The sequence below is a fragment of the Bombina bombina genome, chromosome 4 (genome assembly GCF_027579735.1).
Source record: "Bombina bombina isolate aBomBom1 chromosome 4, aBomBom1.pri, whole genome shotgun sequence".
NCBI classification, from domain to species: domain Eukaryota; kingdom Metazoa; phylum Chordata; class Amphibia; order Anura; family Bombinatoridae; genus Bombina; species Bombina bombina.
Genome location: NC_069502.1, coordinates 965,861,850 through 965,887,015, shown reverse-complemented (window position 1 = coordinate 965,887,015; position 25,166 = coordinate 965,861,850). Strand labels below are relative to the sequence as shown.

General features: G+C 43.8%; 1 protein-coding gene across 1 annotated transcript in view; it reads left to right on the top strand.

Annotated features, from left to right (window-relative positions):
• The window catches only part of SNX5 (sorting nexin 5), a 256,667-nt gene that overhangs the window by 91,612 nt on the left and 139,889 nt on the right, over nt 1-25,166 (top strand). Inside the window, exon 4 of the mRNA XM_053711986.1 lies at nt 4,221-4,342. Within this exon, the coding sequence (XP_053567961.1) occupies nt 4,221-4,342 (122 nt within the window). The remainder of the gene's footprint in view (nt 1-4,220; nt 4,343-25,166) is intronic.

Sequence of the window (25,166 nt, the reverse complement as noted above, 5' to 3'; positions counted from 1 at the left end):
TATTCAGGTTTGTAAGCCTGTAACTAGGATTATTTCTAACAAAGTCTGGAAGGCTTTTATTTCTTGGTGTGTAGATCATGGCTTTTTCCTGGCATTCTTTCAGAATTCCTTGGATTTTGCAGTTCTTACAGGATGGTCTGGAAGGCCAGTTTCGTGTGTGGCCCAGCAGTGAAACAGTTAATTAGAGCAATTCGCAAACACTGCAAAATACAGACTGCAAGGTGTAGTTCCCTTATTAACTGTTTCACTGCTGGGCCATACAGAGGGAACAATGGTCTAGATAAGGGCCTATTTGCCAGTTGTCTGAAGGGGCATATTTCTGATCCTTCAGTTTTCTTCCACAGGAAGATTGCTAATCTTCCTGATATTGTTTTTTGTTCAGGCTCTGGTCCGTATTAAACCCATAATCAAGCCAATTTTTAAGTGCATTTGAAAAAAAATATGTTGTGGATTTAATTTCTCGGTGAAAAAAATATGTTTTTAAAATCCCTTCCTTCATGTTATTACTCGTGGACTCGACAGCTTGGGTATTAGAACCCAGGAGTAATGGATGTATTGTATTGGGTACTTGTAAAGCGTGGCTAATCACCCGTAAGGGTCGCAAGGTGCTGCTCATTTTATCAACCTTGGAAGAATGAAAGGCGGAGTGGACCTCGCCGGGGATCAAACCTGCAACCCTTGGGTTGCTACAGAGCTCAGCCACAGTGCCTTAGCATGCTGACCTATCTGTCCGGCTGGACTCTCACCACCTGTGTGAAAGAAAACATAATTTATGCTTACCTGATAAAATTAATTTTGTGGTGAGAGTCTACGAGACCCAACCCTTTTTGTTTGTTTTGGATTATTTTTTTCTGTAGCACATTCCCCCCCCCCCCCCCCCGCTCATTTTTTGACTCTTATTACTTTTTCTTACCTCACTTTGCTTGGCTATACATTATACTGAGATATATATGTGAGATGAGAGGGGGTTGCAAATCTTTTCCTCCTCCTAGTGGTAGAGAAGAGTAATTCCCAGGAGTAATGGATCATGGACTCTCCCCAACATGAAATAAATGAATCAGGTAAGTATAAATTATGTTTGTTCAACTCATAGATGTATTTCTTTCTCTGAAGACTTGAGTCTCCTTTTGCTTCCATTGTCAAGTGAGGAATCAGTCCAGCAATATAATGACTGTGGCGTAAGTCAGCCATCATTGAGGAGCACATCTGCCATTTCATTTGTTGCTCAGATTTTCAGATGACCAAAACTCAATCTCAGGAAGAACCATTTACAGGTCACCTTAACCAAGAAACAGATTTTGTAAGTCCCCAGACAACTCAAAAAAATGACAGTGCATCAAAGTATTTTTCCAGAAGCTGGGCTTCTCTGATGCAACAGTGGCTCTTTGGGTGTTTATTTTTTCTTCTTCTTCATTTTCTTTGGTTCCCCAGTTGATTCAAGAGATCTGATTGATCTGATCTCAATTCTTCTGGCTCCAACCTGACCAGGGTGGGCTTCTCAAATGCTTCTGTCTAAGGGTTTGGTTCATTGTATTACCAACACATGAAACTGCTTATACAGATGATTTTACCTGTTACCCCCTGATTCTGTCAAATTAGAAGTTCTTAAATAAAGTAGTTTATAACTTTTTTTATTGCGAATATTTTTAAGCATGCGGATACTTATTTAATTCCCACTTATACTTTTTGAACTACACTTTTTTTTTGTACCTTAGATGATTTTCTGTGCTCTCACTGTAGTTCTGAATTTGTAGTTTCACATTCTGTCTTAAATCTCAGAATTAGAAAGCGCTATTTGATAAGCGTGTGGTCATAACTTTTAAAAGGATATGAAAACAAACATTTTTCTTGTTATGGTTCAGATAGAGCATGTTATATTAAACAACTTTCCAATTGACGTCTATTATCTAATGCGATTTGTTCTCTTGGTATCCTTTGTTGAAAAATGTATCTTGGTAGGCTCAGGAGCAGCAGTGCACTACTGAGAGCAAGTTGCTGATTGGTGGCTGCACATATGTTCCTCTTGTGCATTGCTGCTCCTTAAACAATAGATACCAAGAGAATGAAGCAAATTTCACGATAGAAGTAAATTGGAAAGTTTTTTGTAAAATTGTATGCTCCTTTTTGAATCATGATAGAAACATTTAAGTTTCATGTCCCTTTAATCAGTTTTCTCAATATCTATAGTTACGTCCAAATAATACTTATCTGCTCACTTTTCATTGTTTGGCTAATTGTATACTAGACGTGCTCATATGGATCCTTTGTTAGGATCTGAATGCTGAAGAAGGCGGCCACTTGTGGCCTTTGGCTCTTTTTTGGGCCAGATTTATTGTTATGAAAAGAGCCGAAGGCCGCGAGTTGGCGCCACCTTCTGCATTTGGATCCTAATGAAGGATCCTAATGTACAGGTCTATTGGATACCCTCTATTATTTTAGAGACATTTGGTCAGGAAGATATATCCACCTTTTTATGATGAAAATTCCACTAGTTCTGTGGTTTCACTTTGGGCTAAGCATAATAAAGTTTCAATAGAACAAGTACAAATGCAGTTAATTGTCTTCCATGCATATTTTCACAATTTTTTCATTTTTCCTGTGTGTGTATATATTATGTGTTTATATTTGTATATATATTGGAAAAAAATGGCCCTGATACAGGGCCGGACTGGGAAATCAGACCAGCCCTGGAAATTTGTATAGACCGGCCGCCCCCGCCCCCTCCAACCTAGTCACGCCCCCTCCAACATAGTCACGCCCCTTGCCAAGCCAGCCAACTATGCTCTAGCTGGTTTTCCCTTCAACTCGTGTGTGTGTATATATATATATATATATATATATATATATATATATATATGTATGTATATATATATATATGTATGTATATATATATATATATATATATATATATATATATATATATATATATATATATATATATATATATATATATATATATATATATATAGAGAGAGAGAGATAAAAAATAATTTTTTTTTTTTTGAGTTAAGCAGGCAGTTTATACACAAATGAAATACTTGCAGACACACAACAAACACATGCATACACACTATATACACTTGCATACAGACACACACATACAAACCGACACGCACCACATGCAGGCACAAAACATACACACACCACATGAGTCTTTTTTTAATTTTACATGAATTATTCCACCTTGGGTGTGAGAATAGGAACTTAGAACTGACAGTGCAACTAGTGAGCCGCCGGCCAGAGCATCGTGACCGGCAGCCTGGCCCACCACTCTCCCAGTGTCCCTGCTTGCTACCTTCCCTAAGTCCCCTTGTATTACAACAGTGACACAGTCATCTGGCCAGCGAAGTCTGTACCTGGCTGGCTGCTGCTGCTGTGATGGCCGCCACACTCCCCTGCTGCACTATCTCAGCTTCGGATCATATTAGTCACAGCACTCACTGACTTGCTTCACTGAGAGATGATGCAGAAGCAAGGATCCGATATCCTCCTCCTGACCAGTGTCCCGCGGCCATCTCACTGACATAGCTGTTCAGCTCTGCACTCGCTCCCAGCGACCATGCTGACACCACCTCACTCACACGTGCAGCTGTGCGCTTGACTAAAGCCAGATGATAGAATGACTCACAGCATGGTGGGCGGAGCAAAGGGAACTAGTGGCGGCCCAACAGCCGCACTGATCAGGGCACAAAAAAAAATCAATCAGCCGCCCGCATCAAAAATGTGTTGCTCTCAGTCTCAGACAGTCTCTGCAGCAGCTGAGCCAGCCCAGCTGAGCTGCCGACCGGCGGCCCACAGGGATTTTTCCCAGTATCCCGGCTGCCCAATTTGGCCCTGCCCTGATATCAATTTTGGATATGTAGCACCATGCTTATTATGAATTGCATTTATTGCATTATAATGAAAGCTAATGGGAACAGTGTAAAAGAAATTGTAATATTCTATACCAAAGCTGAATATAACCGGGTGCCAGTTGTTCCTAGTGGATGGGCCATTGAGCCCAGAAATTTGCTCTAGCTTGGTTCCTCGGAAGGAACCCGTTATATGGTATGCAGAGTCACTTTGCTCTTTTATCCAAAATTATTCCTGTTGCTGTGCCTCCTTTTGGCAGCCAGACTGTGCTGATTTTTTGGTCACTAAAAATGTCTTCTGCTAGATTTTAAACAAAATGGTGAAGCCTTGTTAAATCCACTCCTTTTTTTTTTTTGTATTTTTAACAGATCCCACCAGCACCTGCAAAACCTGACTTTGATGGACCACGAGAAAAAATGCAAAAGCTAGGAGAAGGGGAAGGCTCTATGACAAAGGATGAATTTGCCAAAATGAAACAAGAGTTAGAAGCGTAAGAAATTCCTTTTTTTTTTTTTTTTTTTTCTTTTTTTTTTTTTTCTTCTTCTTTACTCTTTATATTCTAATATCACCAATTTGTGCTGATTACACAGGAAGATTATTTGGGTAAAGCATTTCCTGAAACAGGGTTGTGTCATCACCATTAAAGTTCAAAGTAGCTACTTTATTCAATGCATAGTGAGTTTATTTTAGAATGTTATACTCCTTCTATAAATTGGAGGAATATGACACGCTCAGACATGCTGCTAGTACTCCTAGGGTGAGAATTGTTTTCGACCTTTGCTTATCACTGGGCACCAGTTTAAGGGGATGATTTGTCAAAAAAATAAACTACTATAAAAATATTGCTTTCTTTTTCTGTATTATTACTTTAAACCCTTTAAATAATAACAATTTCACAAGTCTCAGAAAGGTCCCAAAATATATTACTAAATGCAGTATGCCTGAAACTAAAAAGCTTTCTTCATAAATGGAAAGTGTCCACAGCTGCATTCATTACTTTTGGGAAATAAGAACCTGGCCACCAGGAGGCGGCAAAGACACCCCAGCCAAAGGCTTAAATACTCCTCCCACTCCCCTCATCCCCCAGTCATTCTTTGCCTTTCGTCCCAGGCGATTGGCAGAGAAGTGTCAGAAGTTTGTTTTGTCTCTTATGGAGGGTAGTACTCTTTGACATGGGACGGGAGTTTTAAGTAATCCTGACAGTCTCTCAGTGAGGGCCTGGATGAAAGTTAGAGTCCGGAGATGCAGGGAGAGTCTTTCTGCGAAACCATCCGGACTCATATTAACAGCTCCACAAGCAATCAGCGTTGTTGAAATTCGCTTCGCTGCCTGCTTTTTTCTCTCAAGTCCATGGCAGAGGCGCTGCTACTATTCATCACACTTGAAGGGCCATGTTCCTGTTCCATGGCGTAGATTCCGGTAAGATCGTTTCATTTTACTTCATCAGAATGTACTGTAACTTATTTGTTTCATGTAAGGTGCTATCTTGCGGGTCTTATTAAGTATAAATATAGGGCCTGAGTGAGGCTCCTTTGGTATCTTGGAATCGAGGGTTAATATCTCCTGAGGGGGATTATTAAACAGGGTTTTTTTTTTTAATCATGTTTGTTATATGAGTCAATCTGCTTATGTGTAGTGTTAATTGGGCTCTTGGCTTAATAACATAAAGGCCTTTGAAAGTGACGCGACCTTATAGTTGGGCGCGCTTTTCTCTTGTTAAGTGTATCCAGTCCACGGATCATCCATTACTTGTGGGATATTCTCCTTCCCAACAGGAAGTTGCAAGAGGATCACCCACAGCAGAGCTGCTATATAGCTCCTCCCCTCACTGCCATATCCAGTCATTCTCTTGCAACTCTCAACTAAGATGGAGGTCGTAAGAGGACTGTGGTGTTTTATACTTAGTTTATTTCTTCAATCAAAGTGACTTCAAAGTCTAAATTACTCAACATTCCTTTCAAGGGGCAGACCTTATTCGGGCCTGGCTTGAAGGAAATTATTGCTGACATTACTGGAGGCAAGGGTCATACCCTTCCTCAGGACAGGGCCAAATCAAAGGCCAAACAGACTAATTTTCGTGCCTTTCGAAATTTCAAGGCAGGAGCAGCATCAACTTCCTCCGCTTCAAAACAAGAGGGAACTGTTGCTCATTCCAGACAGGCCTGGAAACCTAACCAGTCCTGGAACAAGGGCAAGCAGGCCAGAAAGCTTGCTGCTGCCCCCAAGACAGCATGAAGGAACGGCCCCCTATCCGGAAACGGATCTAGTGGGGGGCAGACTTTCTCTCTTCGCCCAGGCGTGGGCAAGAGATGTTCAGGATCCCTGGGCGTTGGAGATCATATCTCAGGGATATCTTCTGGACTTCAAAGCTTCTCCTCCACAAGGGAGATTTCATCTTTCAAGGTTATCAGCAAACCAGATAAAGAAAGAGGCATTCCTAAGCTGTGTGCAAGACCTCCTAGTAATGGGAGTGATCCATCCAGTTCCGCGGACGGAACAAGGACAGGGGTTTTATTCAAATCTGTTTGTGGTTCCCAAGAAAGAGGGAACCTTCAGACCAATCTTGGATCTAAAGATCTTAAACAAATTCCTCAGAGTTCCATCATTCAAAATGGAAACTATTCGGACCATCCTACCCATGATCCAAGAGGGTCAGTACATGACCACAGTGGACTTAAAGGATGCCTACCTTCACATACCGATTCACAAAGATCATCATCGGTTCCTAAGGTTTGCCTTTCTAGACAGGCATTACCAATTTGTAGCTCTTCCCTTCGGGTTGGCCACTGCCCTGAGAATTTTTACAAAGGTTCTGGGCTCACTTCTGGCGGTTCTAAGACCGCGAGGCATAGCGGTGGATCCGTATCTAGACGACATCCTGATACAGGCGTCAAGCTTTCAAATCGCCAAGTCTCATACAGAGATAGTTCTGGCATTTCTGAGGTCGCATGGGTGGAAAGTGAATGTGGAAAAGAGTTCTCTATCACCACTCACAAGAGTCTCCTTCCTAGGGACTCTTATAGATTCTGTAGAGATGAAAATTTACCTGACGGAGTCCAGGTTATCAAAACTTCTAAATGCTTGCCGTGTCCTTCATTCCATTCCACGCCCGTCAGTGGCTCAGTGCATGGAAGTAATCGGCTTAATGGTAGCGGCAATGGACAGATTTGTCCCCTCTACTAAATCTGGATCAAGAGACCAGAGATTCTCTTCTCTGGTGGCTTTCTCGGGTCCATCTGTCCAAGGGTATGACCTTTCGCAGGCCAGATTGGACGATTGTAACAACAGATGCCAGCCTTCTAGGTTGGGGCGCAGTCTGGAACTCCCTGAAGGCTCAGGGATCGTGGACTCAGGAGGAGAAACTCCTCCCAATAAATATTCTGGAGTTAAGAGCAATATTCAATGCTCTTCTAGCTTGGCCTCAGTTAGCAACACTGAGGTTCATCAGATTTCAGTCAGACAACATCACGACTGCTGCTTACATCAACCATCAAGGGGGAACCAGGAGTTCCCTAGCGATGTTAGAAGTTTCAAAGATAATTCGCTGGGCAGAGTCTCACTCTTGCCACCTGTCAGCGATCCACATCCCAGGCGTAGAGAACTGGGAGGCGGATTTTCTAAGTCGTCAGACTTTTTATCCGGGGGAGTGGGAACTCCATCCGGAGGTGTTTGCTCAACTGGTCCATCGTTGGGGCAAACCAGAACTGGATCTCATGGCGTCTCGCCAGAACGCCAAGCTTCCTTGTTACGGATCCAGGTCCAGGGACCCGGGAGCAACGCTGATAGATGCTCTAGCAGCTCCTTGGTTCTTCAACCTGGCCTATGTGTTTCCACCGTTTCCTCTGCTCCCTCGACTGATTGCCAAAATCAAACAGGAGAGAGCATCGGTGATTCTGATAGCGCCTGCGTGGCCACGCAGGACCTGGTATGCAGACCTAGTGGACATGTCATCTCTTCCACCATGGACTCTGCCTCTGAGGCAGGACCTTCTAATACAAGGTCTTTTCAATCATCCAAATCTAATTTCTCTGAGACTGACTGCATGGAGATTGAACGCTTGATTCTATCAAGGCGTGGCTTCTCCGAGTCAGTCATTGATACCTTAATACAGGCTCGGAAGCCTGTCACCAGGAAAATCTACCATAAGATATGGCGTAAATATCTTTATTGGTGTGAATCCAAGAGTTACTCATGGAGTAAGGTTAGGATTCCTAGAATATTGTCCTTTCTCCAAGAGGGTTTGGACAAAGGCTTATCAGCTAGTTCTTTAAAAGGACAGATCTCTGCTCTGTCTATTCTTTTGCACAAGCGTCTGGCAGAAGTTCCAGACGTCTAGGCATTTTGTCAGGCTTTGGTTAGGATTAAGCCTGTGTTTAAAACTGTTGCTCCCCCGTGGAGCTTAAACTTGGTTCTTAAAGTTCTTCAGGGAGTTCCGTTTGAACCCCTTCATTCCATTGATATTAAACTTTTATCTTGGAAAGTTCGGTTTTTGATGGCTATTTCCTCGGCTCTAAGAGTCTCTGAGTTATCTGCCTTACATTGTGATTCTCCTTATCTGATTTTTCATTCAGACAAGGTAGTTCTGCGTACCAAACCTGGGTTTTTACCTAAGGTGGTTTCTAACAGGAATATCAATCAAGAGATTGTTGTTCCATCATTGTGTCCTAATCCTTCTTCAAAGAAGGAACGTCTTTTGCATAATCTGGATGTAGTCCGTGCCTTGAAGTTTTACTTACAGGCTACTAAAGATTTTCGTCAAACATCTGCCCTGTTTGTCGTTTACTCTGGACAGAGGAGAGGTCAAAAAGCTTCGGCAACCTCTCTCTCCTTTTGGCTTCGGAGCATAATACGCTTAGCCTATGAGACTGCTGGACAGCAGCCCCCTGAAAGGATTACAGCTCATTCTACTAGAGCTGTGGCTTCCACCTGGGCATTTAAAAATGAGGCCTCTGTTGAACAGATTTGCAAGGCTGCGACTTGGTCTTCGCTTCACACCTTTTCAAAATTTTACAAATTTGACACTTTTGCTTCTTCGGAGGCTGTTTTTGGGAGAAAGGTTCCACAGGCAGTGGTTCCTTCCGTTTAAGTTCCTGCCTTGTCCCTCCCATCATCCGTGTACTTTAGCTTTGGTATTGGTATCCCACAAGTAATGGATCCGTGGACTGGATACACTTAACAAGAGAAAACATAATTTATGCTTACCTGATAAATTTATTTCTCTTGTAGTGTATCCAGTCCACGGCCCGCCCTGTCCTTTTAAGGCCGGTCTAAATTTTAATTAAACTACAGTCACCACTGCACCCTATGGTTTCTCCTTTCTCGTCTTGTTCCAGTCGAATGACTGGATATGGCAGTGAGGGGAGGAGCTATATAGCAGCTCTACTGTGGGTGATCCTCTTGCAACTTCCTGTTGGGAAGGAGAATATCCCACAAGTAATGGATGATCCGTGGACTGGATACACTACAAGAGAAATAAATTTATCAGGTAAGCATAAATTATGTTTTTTTGGACTGGGCGTGTTTACTATCCGGTTCTCCATTTCCACATTCCTGACCGCGTGGCAACTGAAAAATTCTGGTCTGCTAGTGTCTGGTTCTTAGGAGGTGGTGAGTGGCTTAGCCATTGGGGGTGTCAGGTGCCGTTTAGATTTTTTTTTCTTATAGTCCATATTATCTTCTCTATCCAGTTATGGAGGATTCTGATGCTGAGACTGTTCAAATTTCAGATTCTTCGACTTGTGAAGAATGCAAATTGGCATTGACACAGGTTAATCAGTTATGTTTGATATGCCGTATTAGAGCGCCTTGTTCCTCGGGGTCGGGGAATTAAGGGTCTTCTGAACCATCTGCCTCTGGGGGTTCTGTCCTCAGAGTTCCCTACTACTACACATGCGGGTAACCAAAATTATGTTTATCCCTACTTGCAAGGCGACTTGTCCCCCCCCCCGATTATGCGTCTGCAAAATCCAGACGTTTATTTGAGTTTGTGCTCGTGCCCTATTGTACCGGGTCTCCCGACCTTGGGTGGGCCTATACAGTTCCCTGCGGGTGTAACTGTGCCTGAGTGTTGTGCTTTTCGTTACAGAATAGCGTGCCTTCGTTTTTTACTTAGACATGTTTTTGAGTTATTAGAGCACCCTATCCTTAACAGATAAGGGAATCCGCAATATTCTTCATCGAATAGCTCACCTCATTAGACATGAGGGGATGACGTAATCTCCTGATTGTCGGTTTATTGAGATCCTTCCCAGTTTTGTTGGAAGATCAGGCTTCCGATTGGCTGGTCCTGCGAGTAGGCCTGTTTCTTCTTGGGCATTAACCTACGGGTTGCCTTATATTTTCTTTTATCCAGTTAGGATATATTTTTTTATTTTTGATTATATGTTTCCTTCTGTAACTTTTTCAGGGATCGATCCTCTCTGTTTATTTCTACGGAAGTTTGTTATGGGACACGTTAGTCCTATGTTTGTCTGTTATTCTCTTCCCCTCTGGGGGAGGATTTAGACAGCTTGACAGTTATCACCCTGTCTGCAGGCTGGTCCTACTTGGGTTCAGTTCTTCTGTCTCGTGGCTTGTTCAGACACGTGGCGCCTGTTCTGCCTGGCTGGACCAGTTGAGGCGCTAAGTGTTCACTTATTTGTGTTTTCTTGTTTTCATTTTACAAGTTTCAGCTAAACTTTCTAAAGAAGACTTTTGAGTCCGTGAGGCGGAGGGATGTTTGAGTCCTTATTTCGCCTTCAAGCTGGTTGACTGGGTCAGTGGAGTTCCGCTGCGTCACTCTATTTTCTTCCAATGCTCTTGGGACCTAGAGTGTTCTTCCTCACGTGGGAGGATTTGGGGCTTAGCACCTTCTTGCTGCTTTTTTGGGTGGTTTGGCCTTTCTGAGGCTCTGGGAACTTTTCCTTTTGGACTCTAGGTATCCCCTTGCTTTGGACGTCTTGTGGCGGTTTGAATGCCTATGGGCTCTAGTGTCTTGGTTCGAGATGCCTTAGCTCCTTTGGAGTGTTGGACTTCGGCAGGGGGTGGTCTCTTCCTTGGGTCGGGACTTGTGAGGTGTTCTCTTTATCCAGGATATTCTGGATATTGCACTGATATCTCCCTGTGGGTCTGTTTTTTATATCAGACAGAGTGTTTGAGTTTCTGGGATATTGTTTGTTCTTGAGCAATTGGGGGCTCGGACCGGTCATCGCCCTGGTTCTTCTGGTTGCTGAGGCTTTCGCTCAGCATTTTTCCGTTGTGGTTCCCGTTGCGGGTTGGTACTGGACTTTCAGACTTAGGGTGGGTTGGGGTTCTCCATTCCCAGGAAACTTGGGCTATGACCTTTAGTCTGGCTAGTTGACCTGGTCTTGGTTGGCCAGGCTTTCTGCGTGCCGATGCTGATTGGGTTTGCCTTACGCCTATTGAACGGTTCCCTTGGACAGTTTGCTGAAGTAACCTGATGGCTTCGCAGTTCTGCAGGTGTAGGGTTTGAAGGGTATTCATTGCAGCTAATGCACCTTTTGTCTGTGTGCTAGCAGGCTAATTTCTAAGGGGATTGCTTCCAAGTTCATCTGCGTTGGAGATTGATCTCTTGTTCAGCCTGTGTCCTTGTGTCTTGTGGGCGGTGCTTTGTATTAATGGGCTTTTTTTCCTTGGGGGACTTGTTCTCCTCCTTACAGAGGTGTGGTCTTTGTCTTAGGGATTCTCCTGGATTTAGGAGGTGGAACAGAGGATTTAACCTTTGTTGAAGAGAGGCATGCTCTCTGGGTTGTTCTGTTCTATTTGAGCTCTGTTGGAATGGTTGATGCCATTCTTCCGCTCTTTTGTGAGCTGGTGTTGGGTTTCTTTTGTTCCTCTGTTTTCAGACCTGCCAACGCTTGGGCTAGCCCGGCTGGGAGTAGGTTTTGAGGATTGTTGTTCCTTTTCGGGGGTGCAGTGGGCCTCGTTGAGGTTCTGTGCTTCTCCCTTTTTGAGACCTATGTGTCGTCTGGCGGCTTGGATTGACTGGAGCATGCTTTCTGTTTTGGAGTTTTTTGCAATCTGATATCTTGTTTGGGCTCTTTTTTTGCTTTTCAGCAAGTATTTTTTTCTTTGTATCATCCTGATGATGACTGCATGTTCTTGACCCAAGTGTTTACCTTCAGTCGAATCCAGCTTCCTCCAATCACGGCTTTCCCCCAGGGTAGTCATTGCCTGAGGCCATGCTGTGATTGGAGGAAGCTGGATTAGTCATTAATGACGTGTGAAGAGAGGATCTCCGGGTGGGGGAAGCTGCTCTGGCTGTGAAAAAAACAAAGGTAAGTTTTTAATCAAAACGGCTGCCTTCTAAACTTTGATGAATGAAAGTGCCCCTGTTTTTAATAGTATTTTTAAAAAAACGGGCTTTCATTCATCAAAGTTTACCTTCACTTTAACATCGGAACATGTAAACACTTCCTTTAAAAATGAAATCACGTGATCGTCGATGCGATCACAGGATTTCAAGGGTGGCACCGGATCATGGGGGGACTACCTACGATGCTAAGCACCTCCCCAGTCTTGAGTTTCCACTCTGAAGTGCAGGAGGCTGCAGGATACCAGATCAGTTAGGACGTTCCATGCCGTCCTAACGGTTTTAAAGCCCAGCGCTGTTAGGACGGCATTGAACGTTCTAACAGTGTTAAGGGGTTAATATGTTACTGCTCTTTTATTTGCATGATAACATTTTTTTACAGTTCACTGTACTGGCCCTTTAAGTAAGCAATTAATGGCAAACTACTCACATGTGCTGTACATAGTATTACACTGCAGTACTATAAATGCAGGTGGCAAAAACCTTTCTTCAGTTCTTTTGTTTTCAGCTAAGGACTCTGTGGAATAACTTCCTCAATAGTGACCATGTGATCACTAGAAAACAGGCACTACATTGCAAAATAAATCTTTTAAAAGCCTTTGTTAGAAAAAAATATACATTATTTTGTATGCCCAGGACACCCCCTTTTAGAAGTTTCTTGAATGTTGCTTATCTTAAAGGGACATTATAGCCAAAATAGGAATCCACATGGATGCGTTTCAGTTTTAAATAGAAGCATTTTTGTAATGTACGTTTATTAGAAAAAATGCTTCTAATTAATGTTATAGCTGTTACAAAAGTGTATTTAAGTATTCATAGTGCACCAGCATTTTAAACAATCCACTTGCTCAGAGAGCCTAAGGTGCTTGTACCATCTGGTAATGACTCAATTTGTTAATTGCTGACATGATACAAGCCTCACTGGTGCTTTGAGCCGCCACAGTATTTAAAATGCTGGTGCACTGAGAATATCAATCTAGGCTTCACGTGCATGAGCAGAGGAAAATGTTACCATTAAAACGGCGATAACTATTACTTGAAGCATTTTTGCCAACACATGTACAGTGCAAATATGTTTCTACTCAAAGATGTAATTAATTTACATGCATTTAAATTTTGACTGGAATGGCCCTTTAATTCCTTAACTGTGTCCAGTAAGGGACAGAAATAAACTCCTGCACATGTCAACCAATCGGTTTGCAACATGTATTAGTATTGTGGTTCTGGATTCCACAAAATGCACTCTAGTCTCTCTGAAGGAAGTGGAAACGCTACATAAAATTACAGGAAAAGCAGACAAAATAAATAATGAAAGTATATGTTTATGCATAGCTGAACATTTTATGGGAAATTCGATTTTAAGTTTAAAGGGACACTAAACCCAAATTTTTCTTTAATGATTCAGATAGAGCATGCAATTTTAAGCAACTTTTTAATTTACTCTTGTTATCAATTTTTCTTCATTCTCTGGGTCAGTGGAGTTCCGCTGCATCTCTCTCTCTTGTGTCTGGGGTTGTCAGATCCTAGAGCTCCTTCCCATGTAGTGGAGGGTTGGTGGGCTTGTGTCCTCTTGCTTCTGAGTTGGGCGGTTTGGCCTCTTTTTTTTTTTTTTTTTGCACATTGACTGTTGTGTACTGTTTAGCTGGTTTTTATGAGACCTTTTGGTCTTCCTCTGTTGTCTCCATGTGAGTTGGGTCTCCTTTTAGGGACATGGGTTCCCCTCCGGGATATTGTCGTTCCCTGTTAGGGGCACTGGGGGTGGTCTCCTTGGGCTCTGCTCGGAGCTGGGTATGCTGTGCGTCCTTTTCTCTCTAAGATCCTTTGATTGTATGGAGGTGATATGGAGACCAGCCTTTGCTGGAGTGATTTTGACCTCGGGGTATCCCCTTGCTTGTTGTCCTGCGGCTGTTTGAGAGCCTATGGGCTCTAGTGTCGTTGTACGACTTAACGCCTTAGCTCCTTTGGAGCATTGGTCTTCGACAAGGGGTGGTCTTTTCCTTGGGTCAGGATTTGCAAGTTATCTGGGGCTGATGCTCATTGGGCTGGACTTACGTCTTTATGGTCGGTTTTCCTTGGTCAGCTTGCTGTGGTAACCTTATGGATTCACTGCTCTGCAGGCGAATGGGTTTGCAGTGTCTCTGCTGCAGCTATTGCACATTGGATGTGTGTTAGCAAGCTAATTCCTTAGGGGGATTCCTTCCAAGTTCATCTGCGTTGGAGATTGATCTCTCCTTTAGCCTGTGGCTTTGTGTCTTGTGGGCAGGTGCTCTGCCTTTTTGGCCCCATCACTTTTCTTAGGGTGGGGGGCTTATTCTCCTTCTTATGGAGGTGTGGTCCTTTTTCTAGGGATTCTCTTGGATTCAGGAGGTTGGAACTGAGAGTTAACCTTTCAGAGAGGGGTGTTTTCTCTAGGTTGTTACGTTCCATCTGGAATCTTGCTTGATCCATGTTGAGACTATGGTGGGCCTTTTGTTAGATTCCTTTGGGTCTATGGCCTTGTCATCTGTTTCTAAGGAATCGGGTTGACACCTGTACTCTGTTGGGATGGCTGTGGCCATTCTTCCGCTTGTTTTTGAGCTGATGTTGGGGTTCTTCTGTTCCCCTGTTTCAGACTGGCCGATGCTTGGGCTGGCCCGGCTGGGAGTGGGTTTTGAGATGTGTTGTGCTCTTCAGGATCTAGGTTGGCATAGTAGCTAGCTCCCTGGACTTGCAAGCAGAAGGTCCAGGGTTACCATACACCTTCGGGTTCTGGGTGTAATCTCTCTCTCTCTCTCTCTCTCTCTCTCTCTTGGGGGAGCGGTGGGCCTCATTGAGGTTATGTGCTTCCCCTTTTGGAGCCCTGTGTGTAGGTCTGGGGGGTTCAATTGCAAAAGATAACTCCCAAACAGAGGGCACACTCTAGGCAATCTGTTCTCTTGCTGGCTGCTTTCTCAGCAAGTATTCTTCTGTGCCGTCCTGATGGCTGCGTGCTCTTGACTCAGGGTTTTTCGTCCGGGTCTGTTACACGTTATTTTTTTGTCTGAATACTTTAGTATTCTTAGTTCTGACGATGTGAGAACTCAGTCTTCAGTTTCTTTCAGTGCCTTGCACGATGTTGAGAGAAGGGTTTCTCTGTTTAGATACCTGGTCCTAAACCTCTGGTTTCTGCTTGGTCTGGACGTATCCTTTTCTTGTCTGTCAGGGTCCATTTGGATCTTTGTGAGCTGGGCTCACTATTTCGGTTTTTCCTTTTTATGGATTTTGTGGTGACCTTTCGGTTTACCCTCGGTTCTCCTTGCCCTATCCCTTGGGGAGTTTAGGCTGGTGCTCCCCTCTTTAGTGAGGAGTGATCGGTGGGGGACCGACTGTTGGGCCACGGTGTCTCCTGGAGGACTGTTGGCTCAGTTGAGTCCGATTTTGGGGTCTCTAGCTTGGCTTCTAGACTATCTGCTGCTCAGTGTCCTTGGGGCCTTTCCTTTTTAAAGTTTTCTCGGCTTCGGACGAATTGGGTTTTTTGTTGGGTAGTGGTTTCAGGCTTGGTGCTCTCAGAATGGGTCTATTGTACCCTCCCATTTTGGCATTCAGTATCCTCTTTAGCTTGGGTATGGTTTTCCCAAAAGTAATGAATGTGACTGGTGACTCTTTCCCATTAGGAAGAAAAACATAAATTATGCTTACCTGGTAATTTCATTTTCTTCCGTGGGAAAGAGTCCCACAGCCCCCCGCCCGTTTTTTTTTTATGTGGGGCGTCTTAGTTGTGTTCTTCTGGCACCTTTTCACCCTGATATTTCTTCTACTGTTCCTTGTTCCTCGGCAGAATGACTGGGGGATGAGGGATGTGGGGGAGGTATTTAAGCCTTTTGGCTGGGGTGTCTTTGCCTCCTCCTGGTGGCCAGGTTCTGAATTTCCCAAAAGTAATAAATGCGATTGTGGACTCTTTCCCAAGGAAGAAAATGAAATTATCAGGTAAACATAATTTATGTTTTCTATAATTCTCTGTTTATTGCACTAGCGATGGAGGATTCTGTTACTTAGAGGGCATGCCCTCTATTCCTAAAGAGTAATTCCGGTTTATAATGTGAGGAGGCCTTAGTACCGCCCCCTCAATTATGTTTTATATGCCTTGATAATGTGATAATATCAAACATGTTTGATACCACTGAGCCGTCCACCTCTAAGGAGTTGTCGTCTAGTGAGGTGCGTACCCTACATGCCTATCTCTCTACACATGCAGTTTCCCGTAGCATTGCTGATCCTCCATCTGGATGGGGCCTTTTTTACCAGACATTACTGCGCAGCTCAAACGGCAGTGTCTGCAGCCTTTAATGCTTTACCTCGCCCTGCTAAGCGCAAAGGTTACATATTGCACTCCTTCACAGAGTACATCAGATAATTTATTGGATTTAACTGATAGGGTTATCAGAAGATGAAGTTCTTTCTGAGACTTCAGCGTATGAACATTCTGGGTCGGAGTCTGCTGCCTCTAAACTTCTGGCTGTGGAGGAACCGGACTTTAGGTTTAGGAATTTGCGCTTTCTTCTAAGGGAAGTTTTTTTTAGCAAATTCAGTGGTTCCAGAGGCCAAATTGCCTGAGGAACCTTTAATTCCTAAATTGGATAGAGTTTGAGGACAGGGTGGTACCTTATGTTTCCCTGCTCCTGTTAGATGGCGAACATTATTAAGAATGAATGAGACTGGATTGTTCCTCTCTTCTCCCTTTAACTAATCGTTTCCGGTCCTGGACTCTCTGGTCTGTTAGAAAAATTCTCATGTCTATGGAGACTATTATAGTACTAGTGTATATGTCAATGCCTATCAGTTATGTTCTGATTGCCGTTCTAGAGTACTCTCTTCTCCGAAGCAGGGACCTTAGAGTGCGTTGAGCCATCCGCCTCCGAGGTTTCCATGACCCGTGAAGCGAGTGCCCCACTCCATTTTGCGGCTACGCATGCAGGTGTCCCTATGGCTTTTACTCTTTCTCCGGAGGGTGGATTGTTTCCTCCAGAGGTTACGGCACGGTTCCACAAGGCTATATCTATGGCGCTGACTCATTTATATCTCCCATGTGAAGTATTTCTAAGATACTGTCCATGTTCTGTTAACCAAAGCCCGTCGAGCGTGGGATCACCCAATTCAGTTCGGCCTTCTGGGGAAGCGTTGGCCCCTGAGGCTTCAGGGGCCCCAATCTTGGGGCCAGGGTCTTCGGTTGATCCGGCGAGGGATGATTTTGCCTTCCGTTATAGGCTGGCTCGCCTTCGTGTTCTTTTAAGACATGTTTTGGCAATGTTGGAGTATCCCAGTCCTAGCATGTCAAGGGATCCGAGGCCTTAGAAGCTGAATGGCAAATTGGATATGACGTTTGGGGATTAAGCCCATCTTCTTAACGTTGCCGTTTTTCTTTTTCTTTGTTTTTTCGGTTCCAGTTCTGAGCTTGGGTGAATGGGGCTTTTCATTGGCTGGTCCCGTTGTCGTCCTCATTCACCTTGGGCATTTACCCGATGGGTGCGGCCTTCATTTAAATTTTTGATCCGGATGGATGTGTTTAATTTTATTTATTTTTTTCTTAAGCTCATGTTTGTTAGATTTTCGTTTGTATGAACGTTCTTCTCTGGAACTGATACTTGCGATTTAGGTCGCATGGGCACTTCCATAGAAGTTGCGCACTTGTTGAACAATAAAATTTATGTTTCTCTAGTTAATTTATCGATCCTTCAGGACAAATTTTTATTGGACCTTGGTCAGTTCTGGAGTGTCCTTAAACCAGGCAGGTACTGGTCGGATACTTTTTTCGGCTTTTACAAGGGTTCATGTCACCCACTTGGTGCTGATTAATCCTCTTGGATTCTGAATGTCTCTTGGCCTATTCTATGGACTCCGGGCTCGGATCCTAACGAAGTATGAGGCCTGTTGTTTAGATACAACCCCTCCGTACGGAGGGTTATGAGTGCCAATCTAGGTTGGTTGTTCAGGTTCTCCTCTGGGATACTGATCTGTTTTTGCAGACATCATCATGGTTCTTCAGGTCCCCGGGGACCGTTATTCCATTCTTTGGAGTTGGGAGATGTGTGTGACCTATGTGGTCTGGTGTGCCGAGTGATTAATGATTTGCTTTTTCACTCAAGGTTCTTCCGGACGCTGACTCTTTAGCCTATTAAGCTTTTTATTGCGGTGGCTGAGTTTCCTTCCTTCCCGCCATGGGTGGATCATATGGTCTGGATGCGCGGGCATGTTCTTTCTCTGCTCAGAGTTGTTACTCTAAGAGTTGGTGTGCAGGGGTTCTCTGCCTTCTGTGGGGAGCTGCAAAGCTCCAGCTTTTGCCTGCTTAAAGAAGATTTTGGAAGATAGATCCTTCAAGGATCTCTGGCTGTTGTCCCTTCCATTGCCCTTGGTCTGACCATGGTCTCGATGTTGCAACTCTTGCCTTGGGGCTTGTAAGTGAAGAGGTGAGGTCGGTTACGGAGGGCCGCCCTTCTGGGGTCAGGTAGTTGACCTCCGTTAGGGGCTTCGTAGGCGGTGTCTTAAGTTCGATTCTCTGGGATAGTGAGCAGGGTACAGGGTTCTCATTCGCCTTCGGGTGTTGGTTGCTACCTTGCCTATGCGTGTAGTACGTAATATCGCTTGCCTACGAGATTTCCTTGTGATCCAAGTGCCCTGGGTGCTGAATCTTAGACCATCAATGAAGTACTTTGTGACTTTTGGGTTTGAGGCTATTGCTAGATCGCCACGTCTATGGACTTTAGAGGTGCGTTCCTCTGGATGTCGGATCTTCGATTGATTCTGTTATTGAGGACCTTGACCTAGGTCTGTCTCTGTCCTTGGATGGGTGTGGACAGTTCGATCTCACACTAGATGTTTGTGGTCCCACGGGCCTCTCTCCGTAGAGGCTGTGGCTCTGCGGCTTAGGCTTTAGGTCCTCCTGATGGTTCCCTACTAGTCTTCTGGCGCATTTACACTGTTTCTGTAGAATCCAGGTATCTTCACCTGGGTTGGCGATATGGCTGAGGGGGTCTCGCCTCTATGGTAGGGTGGTTTTCCGTTGTTTATTCCCTTCTCTTCTAGAGCGGGGGTAGGGTTCTCTGGGTTCGGAGTTAGCTTAGTATTTGGAGCGTCCTGTTGGTCCTTGGTGGCTTGCCTTGTAAGGATCCTTTCCCTTCTTGCTTTCCAGAATCCTGGAAGGGGCGTTGCGATGTAGTGTCTGGTTCCTCTGTTCCTGCAGCAAGAGGCTGAGGGTTTGATCCCTATGGGATTCCTGCTATATGTTGGATTCTGATATGTGGATGCTGAGGGTCTTAAGGGCCTTCTTCCCTTAGGACGTGTTCCTTGTTTTTAGATAAGACAGCCGTGTAGGGGGTTTCGTACCCGAACACAATGTCTATCCTGACTCATGGTGACATAGTAACGATCAGCAGTCTAAACTTTGTTCCTACGTTGACCCTTCCTTTCTCTTCCGGAAGTCTGGGACTCTTGTCTTTGGTTTTGACAAGCCTTTGGGCTGGGACCATTATCCTAGAGGGAAGATTGGGGGTTGGTTACTCTTGCAGGGTTGACCGTATTCTTTAGAGTCGGTTCTCTCCTTTGTGGGAGCTTGGATGTGCTCCTCTTTTCCTCTGGTGTTCAGTGCTGGGAGGGGACGCTCCTTGGAGCCCGATATTCGGAGGGCTGTGAGCCCTTTAGAAGGTTTGCAGTTGAATCCAGCTACAGCTATTGCACTTTGAGGGTGTAGCCAGCTATGGCTAATTGCACTTTGAAAGGCCTTTCGGTGTTTGGGTTTAGCAACGGTGAGTCAGCTTGCTACCTGGAAGCTGGTCATTGGGAGTTCCTGTTCAGACTGTTGGTGTTCTTTTTGGAGAACTCTTTACTAGCTACTGGGATAGTTATCATATTTCTGCTGTCTTGCTTGCAGGTCTAGATCTAACGGTGAGGTCATGGTTTTCCTGGAGTACCTTTGGGTATGGTACAGGGTCAGGGATATGAGGGTGTTCCTCGAGTCCTTTTTGGGACATGTTTCCCTTTGTATGGATCTCTTTTTCTTCGGTCCTTGTGTTTCTAGAGAGTTCGTCTCCCTGGGCGTTGCTGTTGTACGACAACCATGGGTTGTTCTATGTTCTGCAGAGTTGAATGATCCTTTGGATTTTTCATGAGAATCTGTTCTCCTTTTTGGGGGCAGACAGTGGTCCTTGTGTTGGCCGGGGACCTTCATGGGAGTCTTGATACGCAGGGCTGACTCCTCAGAGGTTGTTTGGGCTTGACAGACTCTGGGACTGAGTGGTTTAGTTCGGCTTTGCCGGTGGTGTAACTAATGTGCAGTTATCTGGGCTTCGGGTTTTCTCCTGTGTCGACTATATTTTTTTAGGGTGTCGAGTAAATCAGGCTGTGGTGCTTCTCGAAGGGGCCGCCTTTTGTACCCACCCGTTGTTTGCATTCAGTGTCCTCTAGCTTGGGTATTGTTTTCCCAAAAGTAATGAATGCAGCTGTGGACTCTTCCCTTTTTAAGAAGAAAAACATAAATTATGCTTACCTGATTATAATTTAATTTTCTTCTGAAGGGAAGTCCACAGCTCTCGCCCGTGTTTTTATCTATGAGGCGGCTGTAATTTTTTGTTCTTCTGGCACATTTTTTCACCCTGATATTTCTCTTCTGTTCCTTGTTCCCTCGGCAGAATGACTGGGGGATGAGGGAAGTGGGGAAGGTATTTAAACCTTTGGCTGGGGTGTCTTTGCCGCCTCCTAGTGGCCAGGTTCTGTATTTCCCAAAAGTAATGAATGCAGCTGTGGACTCTTCCCTTCAGAAGAAAATGAAATTATCAGGTAAGCATAATTTATGTTTTTTACTCTCATTCAAGCTCATAGCTGGTAGCTCTTAACATCTATAATAAGATGTGGAGGACCTACTTATTCTGTTCTCCAGGATGAACTGGAGGAGGGCTTTCTGCAAGTCCCCTGAGGGGACAGATTTTGGCCCTGTCTGTGTTACTGCACAAGAGGTTCGCTGAGCTTCCTGATGTGCAGTTATTTGTTAAGGCTCTGCTAGGATCAGACCTGTGTTTAGATCTATTGTTCCTCCTTGGAGTTTAAATCTGGTTCTTTAGGTTTGCACGGGCTCCGTTGGAGCCTATGCATGAAGTAGACATTAAATTGTCTTGGAAGGTTCCTTTTTTTTACGGGCTATTGCTTCTGCGTCCAGAGTATCTGTGATTTCTGCCTTGCAATGTGTCCCTCCTTATCTGGCTTTCCATGCCGATAAGGCTGTTTTACGAACCAAAATAGGTTTTTAAGGTAATTCTGGATATGGTTTGTGCCTTGAAGTCCTATCTTCAGACCACGTAGGAATTTAGACAAACTTCTTTCTCTGTTTGTTCTCTTTCCGGGAAGCGTGGGGGTCAGAGGGCTTCTTCGAGTTCCTTATCTTTTTGGCTGAGGAGTGCCCTCCGTTTCGCATTGAGACAGCGGGACATAAGCCTCCTCTGAGGATTATGGCTTATTCAACTACAGCTGTGGCCTCTTCTTGGGCCTTTAAGAACGAGGCTTCTATGGAGCAGATTTGTAATGCGGCTACTTGGTCCTCTTTACATACTTTTGCACCATTTTACAACTTTTGATGTTTTTGCTTCGGCGGAAGCAGCTTTTGGGAGAGAGGGTTCTGCAGGCTGTGGTGCCTTCAGTATAGGGTCCGCCTCCTTTTACCCTCCCGTTTTTTTTCATTCAGTGTCCTCCAGAGCTTTTGTATTTGTTCCCACAAGTAATGAATGAAGCAGTGGACTCTCCTCCCATTAAGATGGAAAACATAAATTATGCTTACCTGATAATTTAATTTCCATCTGTGGGAGGAGAGTCCACTGCTCCCGTCTGTTTCTCTGGGGAGCGGACCTAAATTTAATTATCTTCTGGCACCATTTGTACCCTGATATTCTCCTACTGTTCCTTGTTCCCTTGGCAGAATGACTGGGGGATGAGGGGAGTGGGGGAGGTATTTAAGCCTTTGACTGGGGTGTCTTTGCCTCCTCCCGGTGGCCAGGTTCTTAATTCCCACAAGTAATGAATGAAGCAGTGGACTCTCCTCCCACAGATGGAAATGAAATGATCAGGTAAGAATAATTTATGTTTTTACAAACTTTGCCTTCGTTGGAGTATGGTGAAGCAAGTCGTGCTTGATTTTTCTTTTGTGAAAGGCGCTTCTAAGCATTTTGAAGCCCAATTCCTCTCAAAGTACAGTGTTTGTCTGAGGGATGTGAAGGGAGTATTGCCTGATTATGCCATGTTTTCACCTATGGGAAATCTATTCTAAGGCTCTCTGTAAATTCGGTTGTGGGGATTCATCTGCCACCTCCCTTTACAGATCTACATTATACTCCTCTACCATTACCTCTGCTGATATGTTTCAGTACTGGTTTGGCTGTCTGCTATATGTGGATGGGTGTCTTCAGGTAAGTATATATGTTTTTTTAAGACACTCTCGGCTATGTTTGGCACTTTATATTTTAAAGTTTTAATATATATTGCATATATTTGCCATGAGTCAGGTCTATGTTTATTTCCCGTTGCAGTCTAACAGTTTCAGCGTGGAAAATTATGTTTTGGGAGAAATTTTAGTTATTTTCTTCTTTCCTGGGGTTCCAGTTAGTTGTAACTTTGGTCTGTTTTTTTTCAAATTTTTGCGAGCAAATTAGGCTCGCAGTGACGCAAAATACTTATATTGCGTCATTTGTGGCGTGTAGGTTGCGTTTGTTGTGACTCTAGTCATGTCATTTCCTGACGCAAATTGTTTTTGGCGCGAAGTTGCTCCTGTGATAGCGCGAATCCTGTCATTTCCTGTTAACTTTGGCACCAAAAGTTTTTTTTTTTTCCTCTGCATTTGTGTCATCTTTGTTAGCGTCATTTTTGGCGCCAAAAAAATTGTTGTATGATGTTTGTTTTTGCATATTAGTATTTTTTCATAAGCATTTTTTCCCATTCCTGAAACTGGTATTTTGAGGAATTTGGATGTTTTGTTTAAATGTTATTTTTTCTTTTTTGTTAAATTTTGCAAGATGTCTCAAACTGATCCTGCCTCTGATGTTACTGTAGGAACCAAGTGGCCTGGAAACAAATCTACGAAAGCTAAGTGTGTATGTTGTAAATTGTTTCATGCTGATAATGTTTCTATAAGTACAAATACATCTACTGCTAAACCTTCACAGTCTAATGTACATTATATTCCTGTAGATATAAAAGATTATATTGCTGCAGCCATAGAGAAGGCTATGACTGCTATTTCACCTTTAAATAAACGTAAAAGGTCTCTCCTAACTTCTCATAAATCTGATGACGTTTGTATTGATCAACAGCACACTGAAGTGTTTTCTGTTGATGAGGATTCCTCTGGCTCAGAGGATTCTACTTCAGACACTGACATTGATAAATCTACCTTACTTTTTAAGATTGAATATATTCGTTCTTTGTTAAAGGAAGTATTGTTTACTTTGGGTATTGAGGAATCTAGTCCTCTTGATAACAAGAATAGCAAACGTTTGAATTCTGTTTTTAAGACTTCTGAGGTTACTCCTGAAGTTTTTCCTATTCCAGATGCTATCTCAAATATGATTACTAAGGAATGGTCTAAGCCTGGTACTTCTTTTAATCCTTCTTCTAGGTTTAAAAAATTGTATCCTTTACCTGTGTCCAATTTAGAGCTTTGGGAGAAAGTCCCTAAGGTTTATGGCGCTATTTCTACTCTTGCCAAACGTACTACTATTCCTATGAAATATAGTACTTCTTTTAAGGATCCGTTAGATAGGAAAATTGAATCTTATCTTAGGAAGGCATATTTACATACTGGCTATATTCTTAGACCTGCTATTTCTATAGCTGATGTTGCTGCTGCTTCAACTTTTTGGTTGGACAGTCTAGCACATCAGTTATCAGATCCCGATTTGTCTAGCATTGTTCTTTTACTTCAACATGCTAATCATTTAATTTGTGATGATATATTTGATATTGTTAAAACTAATATCAAATCTATGTCGTTAGCTATTCTATCTAGAAGAGCTTTATGGCTTAAATCATGGAATGCTGATATGGTGTCTAAATCTAGATTACTATCTCTATCTGTCAAGGTGCCAGGAATCGGACTGAGACGAGAAGTGCAAAAATAATCACACCTTTATTAATAGCAAAAAATATTAAAAAGTCCACAAGTCAAATAACAAGCCAGTAGTCAAAACCAGAGCTGGTAGTCAGACGAGCCGAGTCAGGAGCCAAAGCGAATAGTCAGACAAGCCAGAATCAGCAACAAGGAAAACGGCAGAGTCAGGAACAAGCCAGGGATCAGGAACCAGGAAGGACGTCAGGCAGCTAGGTAAAACACAAGAACTCTCACAAACAGGTCTGAGACAACGCATAGGCAAAGCATACTGAACAGAGGCCCTTTAAATAATAAGTGATGACATCACAATTCTGAGACTGCATCCTGTCTCACATGGATGATGCACACCAGTCTGGCCATAAAAGGAAGTGCAGGAAATGAGCAGCATCCCCCACAATGCACCATAGTCGGGAAGAGAGGTGAGTAAAATGGCTGCCAGCAGTACATGGCAAACAGGGAAAAAAACCCTGACAGTACTCTCCCCTCAATGACCCCTCCCCCGCAGGAGGACAAAAGGCTTATTGGGGAAACGGGCATGGATGGCACGGAGGAGGGCGGGAGCATGAACATCAGAGGAGGGAACCCAAGACCGCTCCTCCGGACCGTAGCCCCTCCAGTGAACCAAATACTGTACACGGCCCCTGGACATACGAGAGTCAATAATGCTGCTGACCTCATACTCCTCAAGGTTGTCAACAAAGATAGGACGGGGACGAAGCAACACAGTGGTAAACGGATTACAAACCAATAGTTTCAAGAGGGAGACATGAAAAACATTGGAGATGCGCATAGCAGGAGGAAGGTCAAGAGCGTAGGCCACAGGATTAACCCGTCGTGGTATTCGAAAAGGACTAACATAACGAGGAGCCAATTTATTGGAAGGCACACAAAGGTTCAAGTTGC